Raw genomic sequence first — 15,754 nt, 5'->3', positions numbered from 1 at the left:
AACATACAGCTGCTTCTGCCAAGTAGCATTAAAGCCGGCTATAGACGGAGCGATTTTTCTACCTTGCTTTATACACTGGTCCAAATCATTTGGTGAAGGGGGGATTATGGTGTGGGGCTGTTTTTCAGGGGTTGGGCTTGGCCCCTTAGTTCCAGTGGGGAACTCTTAAGGCGTCAGCATACCAAGATATTTGGGACAATTTCATGTTTCAAACTTTGTGGGAACAGTTTGGGGACGGTCCCTTCCTGTTCCAACATGACTGGTCACCAGTGCACAAAGCGAGGTCCATAAATGTATGGATGAGTGCGTTTGGCTTGCCCACTAGGGAATGTCGTCTCTCTTTTTATTTTGGGAACCATTGGCACTGCCACAACGTGATGGGGAAACCCAAAATTTGTCACTGGGGCAAGATCAGAGTTAAAATCTTACAATGAAAACTGTCTAAGATGGGATTTTCTCTACCATTGCGTCTTTTGAACAGGAAATTTTAAATCAATCCAAATGGACACGGGCAATCGGTGTAATCACCCCCCACTCCCAAATAAACTGGCAAACAGAGAATTCCTTTGCAGTCCCTTTCTGTCGTTTTGATGATAAGAATCCGTGTTGGTGCTCCATGCAGAGTTGTGGAAGTCGGCGTAGTTTTGCACTCTGGCTATAGCTTTGCCGTTGTGTGATTGCCATGCTGTCAGACCTATGACATCACACTGGCCAGCCTCCCTATGGCCAAACAATGCCGGTTTTGTTAGAACGTAGGGAATGTTAATGGCCCACCATTTATCTGTCTTCTCTCCATCACATCCTGTAGTCTGCGCACAACCACCCTCATTGTCTTTACATATAGAAACCTTTTACAGTCGTATGTGACAGAACATACGTGATAGAACTGTAAGGTTTTCTATTGTCAGTAATTGTTGGAATGACAGGTTTTTGTCTCTCTGGGCTCCATATTGTGTGACATCTATCATATAGTATGTAACGAGTCTGGGGAAGCACTTATGATGTTATCATTATACAGGATTTATATAGTGCCAAAAGTTTGCGCAGCACTTTACAATATAAAGGGAGACAATACAGCAAAAATACAATTCAAGTGTGAACTGATGGGAGATATAGAAGATTTGGTTTGTGTTCTCTGGTGGTCTTTGATATGCATAATGCTGGCCATACATTATACGAAAAATCGTTCAAACCCATTTTAAAAAAACGATAGTTCGGCCGTGAGAGCAAACGATAGTGCCATCATGTAATGACCCATAAATCGTTCCGTGGACATAAATTAATCCAGTTTTTTTTTTTCCCCATATACGTAGTGCAGAGTTTGGATGGGAAACGCATTAACCTTTCAATTTATCGTTTGGCATAAAATTTCCAAACTTGTCCTTCGTCTCAAAAACGTCCCAACCAATATTTTGCCCATTACCTGGCCGAAAAGCGAACTGTCTAAATGACCGAATTTCGGACGATTTTTCATATAGTGTATGGCCAGCATAAGATTGGGTAGCACAGATTTTTACCTTGGGAACACGGCAGACGCAGCTGAAATGCGAGAGGTGATGCCGAGTCTTACATGACGCACACTCTAAAGAGGGACCTCCATTTTTACCATTGTCACAGAAATTGTCTGGGCTGATGTGGCCTCACTATAGTCTTTTCCCCTCCGGATATTAGGAGAAGCACAAACCTCACTTTTGGGCTTTTTCATTGGATCTTTAGATATTTTACTGAAAATCTGTTAAAACACACCTGAGGGGGTCGTATACTTAGTGGTCAGGGATCAGCAACACGGCTGTCACTTTATGGTAGCATAGCAGAATATGGATTTAATTTGTCTCGTATTGCTTTTTGGTCAGAACTTAGGCCGGCCATACGCAGTGCAACTTTTTTTTTTTTTCTTGCAGCCATGGGTTGCAGGAAAGAAATTCACATGATTTCCCCATCAACACAGTGCTGACAGGGGAATCGGCAATTGTCTTCTGGTGGGAGAGGCAGGGGTGGGTGGGGGAAGCCCCTCCCCGCCAGAAGAAGACAGTGATTATCGCTAGCGGCTAGAACAGCCACTAGCAATAATTACAAGAGAATGCTGCAGGCTGGTTGTACCCAAGTTGATCAATCAACTTGGTACGTTCAGCCTGACCATTAATGTTTCAAATTTAATTTGAACCGTGTAAAGCCGGCCTTAGAGTTAGTGTTACTAAACCCAGGAGCCTGCATTCATTATATCTGGTCTCCCACAGTCCACAGAACATGGAAATGCAGTAGTTTTAGTAAATATAAACTGCTAAATCGCTTTCCTTACCAGGAGTATTTAGCAGTCTTGTGATTTCTATCAGTTCCTGGGTTGTAGGAGGCATTTTCATACTGCACTGAGCTGTCCTTTGAGGCTGCAGGGCTCCTGACCCTCTGTCTGGACAATGCTGATTGGCCCTGTGCTGATCACATGCACTCTCCTAAGAAAATAAACTCTCCAGCAATACATACCAAACTGAGCATGTGCAGCCTGACTCCAAATGCTCTGTCTTATACAGACTTGTCCAGGGGGACAGTGGAAGAAGGGGAGGATCTGTGCATACAAGATCAAGCAGCCTTTTTACACAATGCAGAGGATTAACCCCTAAGGTTCCACAGTGAGTATAACAAGCTTTACTGCATATACAGACTGATTTTACTGCTGTGGGTTTAGTAACACTTTAAGTGAACATTGCAATCCTTTCTTGGACTGTTCAGACTTTCCATTGGGTTTCTGTATTTTCCATGGCCTCTATCTATCCAGCAGATGGATGTTATGACAGAAATGAGAAGGAGCTGTAAGCATATAGTTTCATCAGATGTTGGCCTCCAAGGGAATTGGACGGTATGGAGGCTGCTGTAAAAAAACAAAAAACTTACCGGTAAATTGGCTGGTCAGTGTATGTTCACCTAGTACAGTGATGGCTAACCTTGGCACCCCAGATGTTTTGGAACTACATTTCCCATGATGCTCATGCACTCTGCAGTGTAATGGAGCATCATGGGAAATGTAGTTCCAAAACATCTGGGGTGCCAAGGTTCCCCATCACTCACCGGATCTAAGTGGATTTTCACTTGTCTGTCTTTGCTTCCTGGGACTACTGAACATGCTCAGCAATTCTTTCTGTTGGTAATTCCTAAACCCGTTGGCACAATCCTAGAGCAAGTACGAGGTATTTAAGTGTTGGCACAGTGCACACCTATCTGTCATGTGCACAGGTTCCTGCCTGCAAGGATAACACTAGAAAAGGGTTTGGGTTACCTGGGACTCCATCCCCCGCCTTTGCTATGGAGATCATTCCTCTGTGTGGGGTATTGTATAAATTGATTCTAGTGGATGAACTTTCCTAGAGACATACTAGGAATATTGATGTGTTTCTTCGCTCCAAGCATCAACAAGCCACAGATGCCTGGCCCAGCTTGTACATACCTCCGCCGAGCATTTGGGGACCCGCCAAACACACCATTGTTTGTTCGGATTGGAGCCAGTCCAGCAGTTTAATGTATTTGCAGATATGTATAATAGGAAGTTTTATCCGTCCCCTGCTGCCAAACATCGCAGAGCCCCCGGGTTACTAATGAATTGGACGGCTTCAAGCTGTCAGCCACAACACCGTCCAGAACAGACATGTCTTCTTGTTTATGTCTTGGTGTAGGAAGAGCAGATGACGCTTGTTAAAGTTGTTCATGTTGCTGAAACCACTTCTGCTGTGTACTTACCACAACCTTCGGCTAGGATTATCGTCTTTCTCGTGTTCTGCATTACGTTGGGTGCTCATGGACATTTAAGTTCTGCCAAATGCTTGTTGGATGCCCATAGTGTTCAACAAGCTTTGCCTAACCACCAAACACACACCGATTACTCCAATTAGAACCCTTTGCACCTCTTTGATGGGGTAATATGGGGAATATAGCTGATGGAAAGTATATTTTCTTATATTTTTGTCTCGCAGTGAGAGTTGTGGGAAAAATGGTTGCCAAATGGCTCTAAAATGCTTACAACCCTTTCCAGACCCTTCCAGTTCCAGTGAGAACATCTGTTGCCTTTTCACAATAAAGTAGTTGATAATGGGAATGCTGTTCCTACAGGAGGTGCTTCTTAAACACGACTGGGGAGATTTCCCTTCACTTCCTGTCCTGGACACGCAAAAGGAAAGCTTCCCATAGTCAGTTGTCATTGGAACAGGCATCCCTGTTGGATAATTTACCCTAATGTTTTAGGGTTTCCCCTCACTTGGTGTTTTGGTGACAAAGAAAAATAGAGAGGGGGTGGGGTGAATTTCCCTGGCAGGGGGCACAGGAGGCAATTGGAAGAGGGTCCAACCCTTCCCTACTAAATAATTATATTTCATCCATGTCTGAAAAATAAAATGGTACCACATCTCTAAAGTACTATGAGGATCGTTTTCTTTTCTCACAACCCTTCCCTACTTTTTTTTTTTTTTTTTTTTTTTTTTTTTTTAAATAAAGTTTTTTGCCTTTTTTGTATACATTTAACCTAAGAATAACATGTGAGATATTATACAAGTTCAACTGAGAGTAGTGTTACCAAGACTTTTTTAACGGAGGACTGGATGTACCATAGTTAAACATGAACTGGAAGATGTATGGGGTTAGATATGTCTCCTCCTCCCAAGTTCATCTCCAAGACTTCTCCAGAGCTGCTCCCATCCTCTGGAACTCTCTACCCCAATCAGTCTGGCTATATCCTACTCTTTCCACTTTTAGGTGATCCCTGAAAACTCATCTTTTCAGGGAGGCCTATCCTGCCTTCATCTAACAATTGAATCTTTTATTTCTCCCATCAGTTCTTCCCTCAGTTATTACCTTTTATTCCATTTGCCCCTCCCTATTAGATTGCAAATTGTCTAGAACAGGGCCCTCCTACCCCTATTGTATTGAATGGTATTGTTGATGTCCTGTCTCCCTTTTTAAATTGTAAATCACTGTGCAGACTGTTGGCGCTGTAGAAATCCTGTATTATAATAATAATAATAATATGTACATGCTTAAAGCTTTATGAAGTTTACATACAGTCTCACTTTCTTGCTTTGTAGTGCTATGGGCTCCTTTACATTTGCTTCGGCTTCAACACACATTAACTTCTAGTAACACTTGCTTCAAAACAAGGCCTCGGACATGATTTGTTAAAGCTCTCTGAACGCTAGTCAAAGCTCCTGTATGAAATAAGATGGTTGGCTTACAGTACGGTTTACACCCTTTGCTTTGCTTCAAAAATATAGCTTTAGTGGTGCTTCAAAGCCTCCATAGAAGTCAATAGCAAAGCTTGCTTGAAGCCCCCACCAAAGGCTCATTGAAGCCCCACTGAAGTCTCATTGAAGCACCAAGCAAATACAAGGTGTATACAGGACTGTAAGCTTACCATTTTATTTAGTGACAGGCGCTTTAAATAGTGTTCAGAGAGCTTTAACAAAGGAGTGTGCGGAGCCTTGTTTTGAAGCAAATGTAAACTAGGCCTTACTACATGTGGCCAATCCGTTGGAAAGTAGGGAAGTGATTGCATAGAAACGTGAAGGTCCCTCTAGTGATTGATCTACAAATCTGTCTATATGTACAATAACATTATAGAAGAGCAATATACCGAAAGGGACAACTGGTGTGAAGGTGGGCATTCCTTAGGAGGGGTTGCCCAATTGAACAAATATTGGATGTATTATTAAAGACTGGGTGGGCTGTAGACAACACGAGTCGTATCAAACCCTTTCCCTTGTAAGCGACCTTCTTACTACTCGCAGTACATCCCAGTATTTGCAGAGAGTACATTTTTTCCAAGCCTTTCCCAGTACAAGATTATTTGAGGCTTACTTCCTTCACTGAGTCACTGAGGGCATTGTAGGTATGTTTCTTGTAAATCCTTGTAAAATAAATTCCTTTGGGTCCATTTCCTGGACCTGACCATTGTGCAAGCAGTGCTGTCAGGGATTTTTTTTATTTTTTTTTACACCCCATTATAACACAACATCTCTTTCCTAATGGAGTTATAAAAACAATACGTTCATTGATGTTGTAATGTTATTTTGTTACGTACAGAGTAAATAAAACTATGGAGGCTCCTAAATCTTTGTGTCTACCATCATTAAAAATCCCAACCCTCTACCAGTTGTGTGGTGGAAATTAAACTCGGGGCTCTGGTGCTATAAGGACCATCCACAAGACTTCCATAATCCTTTTATATATAACTAGATATATTTCTTAATCAATATTTTTCTATTGACTGACAAAGCATAGCGTGATTGATTTCCATCTCCATAATCTCTGTAATTCTTGTTTTGTAGAACACATCCTGGAGGAAGTTGAAAAACATGGTCCACTGGTCACCCTTCGTGGTATCCTTCAAGAAGCATTATCCATGGGTCCAGCTGGCTGGACATGCAGGTAACAGGAAATGTCCCATAAATCTGTCAGATGTCATTTCCTCTGTCAAAGGGGATGAGATTAACTGTTCAGGTCTTCCTGCTATCTATCCTAGTAGGTAGGATGGATCACCCAGAGTTCATAGTATTTTATCAAATGGCGTTTCAGATATTTGTGGGGATTTTAAAAATAGGAGGGATTTTTTTATTTTTTATACAGAAATGTTTACTTTTTCGCAGTGAAGCATACATAAAGGTTGGGTTATAGAATCCACCTAGTGCAGCATTTCCAACACTCCAGCCCACTGTAATTCAGTTTTTTTATGAGAATAAGTACTCCCAGTGTAGGGCCGTGTATCCTGAGACTTGGTTTTTGCTGCTCACAGTAGTAATGCCTTCTCTGCTTTGGGAATCATTGACCCAGAACAGGGGTCTACAAACTTTCTAAACAAAGGACCAGTTTATGGTTCTTCAGACTTTAGGGGGGCTGGACTGTGCCCCATCTTTAGTGTTAGGGGGAGTAATAGTGCCCCATCATTGCTATCAGTGGAAGGGTAGATGTCTCGTCATTGGTGTCAGAGGGAAGGAATAGTGCTCCATTGTTGGTGTCAGCAAGAGGAATAGTGTTCTTTTTGTTTATATCTGTGGGAGGGATAGTGTCCCATCTTTGTTGTCCATGGGAGGAATAGCATTCCATTGTTTATTTCAGTGGGAGGAATAGTGCCCCATCATTGGTGTCAGTGGGAGGAACCGTGTTCTGTTTATATCAGTGAGGACTAGTGCCCCGTCTTTGGTGTCTGTGGGAGGAATAGCATTCCATTGTTTCAGTGCACTAATGTTGGTGTAATTGGAAGGTATAGTGCCCCATCGTTGGTGTGATTGGGTGGAAGGAATATTGTCCATTGTTGGTTGCATTGGGAGAATAGTGTCCCATCTTTGTTGTCAGCAAGTGGATTAGTGCCTCATGGTTGGTATCAGTAGGGGAAATAGTGCCTCATCGTTGGTGTCAGTGGGAGGAATAGTGCCTCTTCGTTGGTGTCAGTGGGAGGAATAGCACCCAAAGATCCAGGTAAAAGCAATCAAAGGGCAACAGCTAGGAGACAGCTGACCTAGGGAAATAAGACCTCAGGAAATAATATAGTGGAATGAGTGATTGGGTCAATGTTTAGGGCAGTGTACACTATTGACTCTATATGACTGACACCCTACAGGCAACTTCAAAGCCGGAGAATATGGGAAGATCCTGAAGAAGTTTTGCCAGTGTGAACAACAGTGCCTAGAATGGCTGAACCGGGACACACTGCGACCCTTTGTCCCTGGATACTACGGAGTGGTGGAGAAGGAGGGTGAAACCTACAACCAGATGGAAGACCTATTGTCTGAGTTTGACTCCCCATCCATTATGGACTGCAAAATGGGTGTCAGGTGAGTGTTGAATGAGAGCACTTCTACTTATAACGTCTAGCCATACATTTTAGACATTTTTAGATGTTTATTTTAGGACCTCTTACCCCAGAAGTGGCATTTCAATATTGTTTGCTTAAGGTTTTCTATTGTCTTTTGGGGGCTGCATTGGTCAGATATCTCCACCAGAATCCATAGTTCTGTCCAGCAGCCATTACAAAACCAATTGTTGGTGCCATTCTCTCCTCAAGAAACCTTCCTAGTGAGAGCCACTTCCTTTTTTTTTTTTTTTTTTTTGACCTTCTACACATGTTGCTGTAATCCAAACTGATTGTATCTTTTGACTGACATAAGAAGCCATTGAGTGATTAATCCCCACAAAAGTAGAAGTGGTAATTTTAGGTGGAGTTGACCTTTTAAAGATTTGACTGCTGGTTTACTTTGTTTTCTGCTCAGTAAGCGCCACATGCATGCTCAGTTCACTCCTTAGGTCTTCTATGGGCATTACAGTTGCCGCCTAGCGTCACTCCTACCACCACTTTAAAGCTGTGGGCCAAAACTGTGCATTCATTCTCGCTGACTGCCCTTTCTAATAGTGGGAGGAGAAGGTTTACATTACTGCCCTTTGTACTGTCCTGCTGTAACCATTACTATTAGGTAATGATTAATAGTTATCTGCCGCGAGTCATTTTTATATCTTTTGGTACTATATTGTTTTTTTATACTGGACTCATCTGCTATCCAGCAGAGTAATATTTAGCAATGTATAGATTAGAAAATTACAGCTGAAGTCTGATTTGGTGCTTTGGACAGAACACAATGAATGGTTCAAGGAAATGTGCAGTTTTGATCATTTTGTCTGTATTGTTTTTGCAGAACCTATTTGGAGGAGGAGTTGGTCAAAGCCCGGGAGAAGCCCAAGGTCAGGAAGGACATGTATGAAAAGATGATTGCGGTAGACCCAAGTGCACCGACGGAAGAGGAGCACCAGCAGAGGGGCGTCCTAAAACCCAGATATATGCAGTGGCGAGAGACGCTCAGCTCCACCGCAACACTGGGCTTTAGGATAGAGGGCATCAAGGTAAGCCGGACAGAAAGGGTCATGCTGCCCGTGTTTTTTAACATATTATCCACACATAGTGGATGTGGACAGTTTGTACAGCAAACCAATATCTATTTCATGAGTTCATTAGAAACTATTAGCGGGATAGAATGGGACACACAAACTAATAATAATGGATTAATTACCCCAGGACTAGAATGTTCTATTAACAGTGCTTTATTGAATTAAGCCTAGTACACACAGGCCGAATGTTGGCTGCATCAGCTGGTCCAATAGAAACCGCCTGAGATTAGGCTTGTGTGTATGGCAGCCGGTCTGACAGAAGCCAGCCTCTCCAAGGCTAATGACCGAAGAAGGTCTGCTGACCTGCTCCCAATCGGTGGATTGACTCAGCTGTTGGCTGGGAAGGCTGACCATAGTGTTCTGGCGGGGGGGGGCGCCCTCCTGTCAGAAAACAATAGCTCAGCAGGTGAGATTGCTGTACTAACATCGGATTTTTAGTACAGCGGCTCTGACCTGAGCTGTTTGTTTTTTTTTGGGTTTTTTTTTTTTTTAGTTCAACCCGCTTTGTGTATTAGGCTTTAGATTCTCCTGGGACGAGATAATACTAATAGCCTTACATGCTAGGACACTTCAAGGACTGGAGTGTAATAATGACAGTAATGTCATAATGGATGGTTCAGTCTCTTGTAGGACCAGAATAGTGACATAATCGGTCCTAGGTCAAGAATGTAAAAATGACAAATGGTGACAAAGTGGGTAAATGTCACATACAAATTTTTCTGATTGCAGAGAGCTGATGGGACATGTGACACAAACTTTAAGAAGACCAAACACAGAGAGCAGGTGATGAGAGCTATGGAAGACTTTGTAGATGGCAATAAAAATATTTTGGTGAGTAGATGGACTCCTTTTCCCCCTCATTATAGCTATGCTTTTTGTTTTCTCTGTAATGTGAAACGGTGGACATTGTGAGAAACCTGGTTTGTTTATTTGCAGAGGAACTATCTGACGAGATTGAAAGAACTGCGTACAGAGCTGGAAAGGTCGGAGTTTTTCAAGCAACATGAGGTAATTGCCTAGAATGCCACAATTGATATTTCTCCAGATATATTGTATGCAGACTATGCAAGGCACCATTTCATGCAGTGCTGTAATAGCACCTTGTGTATTTCTCATTCTGGTTTTAGCCTGGGTTCACACTATTGCAAACAGACATTGCAATGTGATTTGCACTACATTGCTGTGCAGATCACATGCGAAGCGAATTCCGCCATACAGTTTGTATGGCTGAACTTGCATTGCATTCACATGAAAATGCTGTAGGAACCTTTTTTTTTTTTTTTTCCTTGCACTGGAATCTGATCGTAGGTGTGTTCACACCCCCAGGATCCCATTCCTGTCCAAATTCATAGTTTGCACTGCGATCTGCGAGTGTCATTAACTTTGTATTGACACCTGCAGCAGTTCGCAGAGGGCAGTGTGAACTGCCTGAGAGGGAGATGTGATGCCGGAACCTGCACTGGAGTTTTGCCGGTTCTGGCATTGCAGTAGTGTGAACTGGGGCTTAAAGTATATTTACAGCCAAAAGGTTTGTTTTAAAGTTTGAACAGAAAAGGGAAAGAGCTAAAACGGGTTTCTTTTTTTTGCTTTTCTGTATGTGTTCCATTGAGGATATTTTCCTTCACTTTCTGTCTTGAGGCACAACAAAAAGTGAGATAATATCCACTTTAGTGATCACCAGGACATAACAGAGAGGATGAATCTCCCCAGAGGGCACACGCTAATAAAAACTTGATAAGGGTTCTAACACCTCTCTACTCTATTCAGCACTGTCCTCAAACACTTTTATTGCATATGCAAGGAAAGATATCCATTCCAAATAACTTTGATGGCTTGTTGTATACATATTGAACTAGCTACCGATGTACCCTGATTACTACGCAGTAGAAAAGGTAAAGTATCTTGGGAAGGAGAGTTATTTTGATTGGATACGTTTTACCCATAAGTGATGCAGAGTAATCATGGCACTTCCATATGTCTAGCTAAAGTTCTGTGTTGGAATAATCCTTAGAGAACGAAAAGGAAAAAAGAGGCTGTATTACAAGAACAGATAAATGTGGGATCTCTTTTTGAGCAGAGTTTTGACATGGCTTTTCTTAGTCTGGCTTTTGGAGTACCGTGTCCACACCCCAATGGATATGGGTGTAGAGATAACCTGCAAGTGACCTTTGGGCAATGGGATTTCTGGTAAAAACTAGTTGTAGAGTGACTAAGTGAGTAGGGGGTTGGGCTGAATATTGGAAGCTACTTGGGTTGCTGGGTGGCGTTCTTCCCTGTATCGGCTGGTTTGGCCGCAGTAGGGATTTCATCATCTGCTGAGTGTAGTGTTGACTTTTTCTTGCTATAAAACATTAGGTAAGCATCTCCCCATTGCTTCTCCTGCTTGAAAAGAGCCATATGGAACTTTAGCCTGTTGCTTACATTGATTCTTCTTCCAGCTTGGATTATTCAAAACTCCTGTGCTGCCAAAAGCTAGGAAATCCACTTCTTGACATGTCCAACGTTGGGCATGAAAGGCATACTTCACTCTGGGGTCTGAGTAACTGGGTTTCCAACTCAGGAGTTCTTTTGTGGCACTAATTGTCTCCTTCCTGCAACTGGTCCTGGACCAGCATTTTATATTCTGTTTAAGAGACTGTCAGCCTCTCTTTGATTATTACCCTGGTACAGGGGATTTCAAATGTAGTTCCTGCCCATCTGTTCCCCCTCTGTGTGATCCCTACATTCACCCACAAGGTGGTGTTCCTTGTAGCCATCATCTCTGCATAGAAACAAGGTGGTGTTGGGACCCAGACCTGTCTATGTCTAAGGTAGTTTCTGTCTTTTACTTCAGCCAGGACATACTTTTTAGACCCTCTGTCTGAACCCAGTTTACTACAAGACATTTCCCTTCATTGTTTGGATGAGGTTTAGGCTCTGAAACTCGTCTGCTACTTATTTCAGAATGATCACTTCTCTCTTTGCAATCTCGTATGGACCTTGTAATAGTTCAGAGGCTTCTTGTCTCACCATTTCTAGGTGGCTCAGACAGATCATCATCCAAGTTTATGATCTCATGGATGGATCAGGTTCTACACTTTCACATTAAGGCGCACACTACTAGGTCTATGAGTGCTTCTTGGACTTTTCAGCATCTAGCAACTTTTTCCCATGTTTTAAGGCCGCAACCTCGTCTTTTGCCCACATGCTTTTAAGTTCTACTAGGTAGGGGTTGCGGCTCCAACGAAAGCCAGTGCCAGGGGTAAGGCAGTCCGTGCCAGAAGGACCTTATTGGAAACCCCAGTTTTTTCGGGCCTATCAGTGGTTGTTTGTGGTGTTGCCCACCCCTTAATTTGACTATTTTTGAAGGTATAAGCGATGTGGTCTAATATATTTATCTTGGAGTCCATTGAGAAACACAAGCCCCGGCCCTCTGTGTTTATGATCATGTTCTTTGTACTGCTTTGCTACAAAACGGAGTCATGTTTTTAGTTGAAAGGGTTGTCCTTGGCTGGCCTAAAGTTTGTTTGCCAATGTCAAATGTGCCTAAATGCGTCAGTTTGACAAAAAGGTTTATGACTTCCTGTTTATTTTAGTGGAGTCCATGAAAATGATTTTTCTAGTGAGTACAACAATCCTGTTTTTGTTTTTTTTAAAAGGGACTGTCGCTCCCATTCTCGCCTCCAATTGCACCTAAGATGCACATGTATACGTAAACGCCAGTTGTGTAATACATATTAGGTATCCCAGTGCACTCCAGAGTACGTGGAATAATTCCAGGGTCATCATTAACAGTTAATTTCTTATTTGATGAGCTGAAAAGTATAGACTATGGACAGTTTTGCCATTTTTTTTCTTCTATTGTTTTGGCAGTTTGCAGTACATTTGTATATGTATGTAATGTATGTATATGTGGCACATTTGACAACTCGATATTGTAAAAATGTTGTAGTTGTATGTTTATTAAAATGATTCTTGTGATTGCGCACAACAATTGTTTAGCTGTCACAGCGCCACTTCCTGTGGAACACAATCTTACCTCAAGATTACCATAAAACAATAACAGACCACAAATGTTTGTGGTTTTATTACTAACAGATGGTAACGTATGTAAAAGTTAATGAGGATAAAAAGTGAAAAGTAACTGTGTCTCATCATAAAGACTAATCTTGTTGATCTCTTCTCTGTGCAGATTGTTGGGAGTTCTCTGCTCTTCGTTCACGATTCCTCAGAACGGGCCAAGGTTTGGATGATTGACTTTGGGAAAACCTCTCGGCTACCGAACAAGCAGACACTAAATCACCGGGTGCCTTGGATGGAAGGGAACCGGGAAGATGGGTACCTGTGGGGCCTCGACAACCTCATAAACATCTTCTCTGAGATGGTTCAGGACTGAAATAATTCAGCTGTACAGACTAGAGACTGGCTTTGGTGTGAGCACAAAATGACACCAGCACTCTGCCCAATGGCAATGAAAAAAACTGGCATAAAAAAACAAAAAAAAAAACCCTTGTGGATACTGAACTCTCCGGCTCAGGTCTGGGCTGCAGTGCCCATGTCTGTATTGTAAATTGTATTATAATTTTATTTATGCTTTTTGTAGCCTCATAGAAACACAACACTGGAAACTGTACAGTTTAATGCTGAGGGAAGTGTACCTCTCCGTTCTTTTATAATTTGTATATATATATATATATATATTTTATTACAATTTTACAAACTGCTTTTATTTTGTATTTTATATTTTTTAAACTGTTCAATAAGACGGAGAATAATTTTTACCTGGTTTAGAAAATATTATTTTTCTTTTTTTTTAATTAACCAAAGATATAGCGGTGTGTTGCATTTAACCACACAAGACCCAGCAATTGAAAAGCTGATGATTGGTTAGATGTTTTGCTGGGCTGTGATTGGTTTCGGACCATAGTTGACTTTAATATGGACTTTTTTTTTTAATACACTTTAGGTTATATTTATTATGAGTGAAAAGAGCAATGCAGTAAACCATAGCAGACAGACACTTAAGCCCCATACACACTTTCAGATTTACCAAAACCATGTAGTAGAAGGGCCTGCCTGTTTGCATACAAATTGAAACTCCTAAGGTTTGACCTCATATTATATGGTTTTGGTAAATTTGAAGACGAAAATCAGCAGAAAAACTGATAGTGTGTATGAGGCTTTAGTGTAGCCAAGCTAATACAAACCAATGTATGATTTGTTGTTGTGGGTTGATGCACATGGGTTTCTCACACTAGGATAACCTCTACCCCCTTCCCTTAGATAACAGTTCCTGCAGACACTTTGAATGTGTGTTTCCCATAGCAAACTAAATCTCCATTTCGTATTATTACTGAAAGGGTGAAGGTAATTGGCTCCATGGGCACCAGTGACTTTGATTGTAATAATAGATGCTTCTCTGTCTGAGTCTGATTGGTGCATTGTAAAGGAAAAAAAAAGGTAAAGGAACCTATAACTGAAAATTGATTTTTTTATTTTTGTTTTTTTGTTTGCAATGCATCAATGCAAAGGATAGGCACCTATCCGCCTATGCCAACAGAACATTCTAGGTGGGTGTTGTCAAAGAACAGTGTTGCAGTCCCATAAATGGTATCAAGGAGCCGTTCACATTGGATATGTCAAATCATGCATGCTACCCTTCAATGCCAATGTCCTCAGCAGTCCCAGCACTACCATCACTAGTGTAATGGCACCTCAATATGTCTGTGTTCCTGTGTATGGGAATTCGAAGAGTGCCATGTGCTCCAAAACGAGAGTCTATAAGTACAATGAGTGACTGACAACTCCTGCTGATTTTATGAAATCTGAATAAGAGAAAATGACCACAACACTGTATATTTGTACTCAAAAGCAACCAACCAAAATTAAAACAAGAATTCTTATTGGTTGATTTGTGTAACAGTTCAAATTTTGTGCTCCTTTTCATTTCTATGAATCATACTTGGCCCAAAACCAGGCCTGTGCTGTGCAACTCAGAGAACATAGAATGGTGGAGTACCAAGGGGCAGATCTGAGTACAGATATCCTGAATTTGTAGGTGAAGGTAGGCTCTACATCTCAGTAAAGCATCTATGTAAAGCACGCCTGTTCTTGACTATCTCATCACTGTTCCTTGGGAATTCCACATGGTCTAAACTGGTGCTTTATCCTGCCATTTTCTTACAAGCTTTAATTTGAGGACATGGGTGGGCTTGTTTGTTGGTCTCCCTCCTGCCCTGCTCATTTGGAACACAACATGTTAGTTATCCCAGCTAATGTGACAAGTCTGTGCCTAATGACATTATAGTGTACTAAAGGAGTGTAGCAAATAAAATTTTTTACACACACACACACACACACACACACACACACACACACACTTACTAAAACTGGAGCCCAGAGAATCTGGTGCAGCTGTGTGTGGTAGCCAATCGGCTTCTAAATTCAGCTTGTTCAGTGAAGCTTTGACAATAAGGCCCCTTTCACGCTGATGGACCAATCGGGTCCACCTGTCAGTTTTTCTGGTGGACCCAATCAAACCCTCCATTGCCCTCTACGTGTCTGTTGACACCCACCAACATCCGGTCCTGTCCTATCCTATCTGCTTAAAACAGACAGATACGGATGTTTCCCATCTGTCTGGCAGATCAGATCGGATGACAGTCGCATGTAAATGAGACAGTTTGCATCTGACAGCCCATAGAGGACAGTGGACTGTGTCTGCATCCGCTTACTCAGTGGGGATCAGTGGAAGGATCGCTGGCAGACTCCGCCAGTGTGAAAGGGGCCTTGCACCTAGTGATTGGTTACTATGCACAGCTGCTCCCTAGTTTTAATGAATCTCCCCCACTGTGTCTGTAGA

At 42.0% G+C, this 15,754-nt stretch overlaps 1 protein-coding gene across 1 annotated transcript in view; it reads left to right on the top strand.

Moving 5' to 3' along the window:
- Nucleotides 1-14,801, top strand: part of ITPKC (inositol-trisphosphate 3-kinase C) — a 146,966-nt gene extending 132,165 nt beyond the window's left edge. Inside the window, exons 3-8 of the mRNA XM_077482199.1 lie at nt 6,306-6,405; nt 7,595-7,808; nt 8,664-8,868; nt 9,643-9,744; nt 9,850-9,921; nt 13,085-14,801. Of these exons, the coding sequence (XP_077338325.1) occupies nt 6,306-6,405; nt 7,595-7,808; nt 8,664-8,868; nt 9,643-9,744; nt 9,850-9,921; nt 13,085-13,288 (897 nt within the window). The 3' untranslated portion in view covers nt 13,289-14,801. The remainder of the gene's footprint in view (nt 1-6,305; nt 6,406-7,594; nt 7,809-8,663; nt 8,869-9,642; nt 9,745-9,849; nt 9,922-13,084) is intronic.
- The last annotated feature ends 953 nt before the right edge of the window (nt 14,802-15,754 follow it).

This window comes from Lithobates pipiens, unplaced genomic scaffold, assembly GCF_037356315.1.
Source record: "Lithobates pipiens isolate NorthernLeopardFrog02 unplaced genomic scaffold, aLitPip1_a1.2 Scaffold_1, whole genome shotgun sequence".
Lineage (NCBI taxonomy): Eukaryota > Metazoa > Chordata > Amphibia > Anura > Ranidae > Lithobates > Lithobates pipiens.
The sequence above is the reverse complement of the archived record's forward strand: the minus strand, read 5'-3'. Positions and strand labels throughout refer to the sequence as shown.